The sequence below is a fragment of the Capsella rubella genome, unplaced genomic scaffold, assembly GCF_000375325.1.
Source record: "Capsella rubella cultivar Monte Gargano unplaced genomic scaffold, Caprub1_0 scaffold_5, whole genome shotgun sequence".
NCBI classification, from domain to species: domain Eukaryota; kingdom Viridiplantae; phylum Streptophyta; class Magnoliopsida; order Brassicales; family Brassicaceae; genus Capsella; species Capsella rubella.
In genome coordinates, this window is record NW_006238919.1 from 5169120 (window position 1) to 5171717 (window position 2598).

General features: G+C 35.9%; 1 protein-coding gene across 1 annotated transcript; it reads right to left on the bottom strand.

Moving 5' to 3' along the window:
- Positions 1-600: 600 nt before the first annotated feature.
- LOC17884904 (dof zinc finger protein DOF4.5) lies at positions 601-1561 on the bottom strand. Its single transcript, XM_006292992.2, has one exon. The coding sequence runs from the start codon at positions 1508-1510 to the stop codon at positions 758-760; it is 753 nt and encodes a 250-aa protein (XP_006293054.1). The 5' UTR covers positions 1511-1561; the 3' UTR covers positions 601-757.
- Between the last annotated feature and the right edge of the window lie 1037 nt (positions 1562-2598).

The following is a 2598-nucleotide window of genomic DNA, read 5'->3' on the forward strand; positions in this document are numbered from 1 at the left end:
CCAGTTTTTCATGCTCAAACAAAACATCTTGGTATCGATTGCCACTTCATACGTGACGAGATCATTCGGGGTGTCATTGCTACCAAACATGTTTCTACTACTACTCAACTTGCAGATATCATGACAAAGGCATTGGGACACAAACATTTTCAAGAGTTCTTGGTCAAGTTGGGTGTTTGTAACCTCCACACTCCACCTTGAGGGGGGGTATTGGGCTAAGCCCATCATAGTTTTATGACGGTTAATTATGCGATTAGGTCGAACTATATTCTTTAGTTCATGGCTTATATATATTGATGTTCAATGTACCTTAAACCTCAAGAAATCACATTTATACAATACAAAGGTTTCTTGACAGTATGTTTTAATAAGTACTCTGAACATTAGTTAGTCCAAGATCACCTAATTGTAAATTTATAACCACGATAAATATATTAGCAATGAACAAGAGGCAGATTGCAAAGAAACGAATGGCAATTACTAGATAATTATTAATTAATAAAGCTTTTAGAATGAAAAATAAGAAAAAAAAAAAAATTAATATTGAGAAAATGGATAATTATATTATATTATACAAAAAACAAAGAAGAAAAAGACCAGACAAGCAACTTTATTGTTGAATCTTTTGAGAAACAAAAGATACAAACATTAATAACCAAACAAAGAAAGGAAACATAAAAAGGGAAATAAAACTGAGACAATTTTGACTTATTATTATTATTATTAGAAAAAGAAAACCGGTAATACGGTTAAAGATTCAAGGACCATGTTTCTCCAAGTGACAAGTATGCTTAATCACACGGTTGTATTTGAGCCTCTTGATGTTGTCGCTGGTCACAGTCATGTCTTCAGGTCCTCTGCTTCCACTGGTGCTGGCGCCAGGATCCATGATTGCAGTGTTGTTGAAGCTCAGCTGGCTCCACTCGTATTGATCCACTTGACTTATGAGATAACCGTCAGGATTATCAACAAAACCACCACCAATTGATTGGTTTATCATAGGGTTAACCGATCCAACATCATAGAAATCTTGTTCAAATGACACATCTTGGTAATCTATGAGATAATTTGGTAGGAAACTCTGAAATGGAGGCACATTTGCTAACATACCACCGTGAAGATCAGGGAAAGGACCGAAATGGTTCCTAACAGGAGCAGCAGCACCAAAAGATCCCACAAAGTCGTTGTTTCCTTGAAGGTATGGGAAAGGTTGAGGATTGAATTGATGGATGTCAAGAGGAATCATACCGCGGGAAGCCGGAGGTTGCTCCACCCTTGCCTTCTTGATCTTACGAGAACCCCCACCAATTGGTACGTTCCTCAATGCCCCACCATGAGTCCAGTGCCTACGACAGTTCTTGCAGTTGTAGCGCGGCTGGGACTTGCGGTAGTTGTTGAAGTAGCAGAACTTCGTGTTGTCCGAGTGACACCTTGGACACACTCGGTGTGGGGGCTTCTCACCATTCCTTGGGTTGGTGTCTTCCTCGGCGAACAGTAGCAAGTTATCCATCTCTCTCAAGAAGTAGTTGTTTATAAGAAGAAGTTGTTGTTGTTGTTGTGATCTTTGGTGTTGGGAGGATGCCATCTTATATAGGTTCTTTGGGGAGTGCAAATTAAGAAGTTGTAGTTTGGGAGTTTAAGAAAGTGAGATTGAGAGAGAAACGTGTCAAAGATTGTTTATTAGTAAATCTGAAGATTTATCTACATACCATAAACCTATGTCTAAGCTTAGGCAAAATCTAAGGCTTTCTTATTTTCTTACTCTTGTTTGTATATGAGAAGTGGAAATCAAAAGATATATGATTAAATGATTTAGTGTCATAAACTAGAAACAAAATCTAAGGTATTTGAGACTGTAATGACTAATTTAAGCTAAATCAAGCATAGATTGTATTGTAAATTTACTATGTGAGGTAGTCATTATAAGCGCGTGTGCTCACGTTCTATCTCATAATGAGTTAGATACGTTTTTGTATAGAGAAATATGTAAAATAGTTACACATGGCTAGAACATAGAGACTCCATAATGGAAAATGACCTAATTTTCGAAATCAGACAAACCATCTAAGTAATTAACTTTAAATCTTTAATATAGATTTACTAGTATGATTTGTTAAGAAAGAAAATATAATACGTGTAAGCGAGTGCGGTTCACCCTTCTTCTTATTGGCGCATCATAAATTTATTATAAAAGATTTGATTTAGAAATTGAAAATTTATTATTATATTTTCATGAAAAAATTAATATATTTTAAAGGGAGAATTACTTAGATAGACCATAAAAGTAGATTTATTCCTTAAACAGCCAAATCTTTTTTTTATTCCTTAGATGTTTAGTGGGATGGGTGTAATCACAATAAACACCCTTGGTCTGTTTTCACTTAAAATTGCCATGTCAGATCCGAAAATGCTACGTCATACCTGAAATTGCCACATCATCATCGACAGTTATTATCTCATTAATTATCAAAAAGGAAAGTGAACAGTTTCTTTCTCGTCACTGTTTAGAATTGGAAAAAAAAAAAAAAATTCTCTCTCGCGTTCGAAAGAGAAGAAACTCGCCGCCGACAAACACAGTACTCGCCGCCGACGAACACA

Excerpts from the sequence above, each read along its gene's own strand:
- LOC17884904 (XM_006292992.2), bottom strand. The coding sequence starts at position 1,510 with ATGGATAACTTGCTACTGTTCGCCGAGGAAGACACCAACCCAAGGAAT.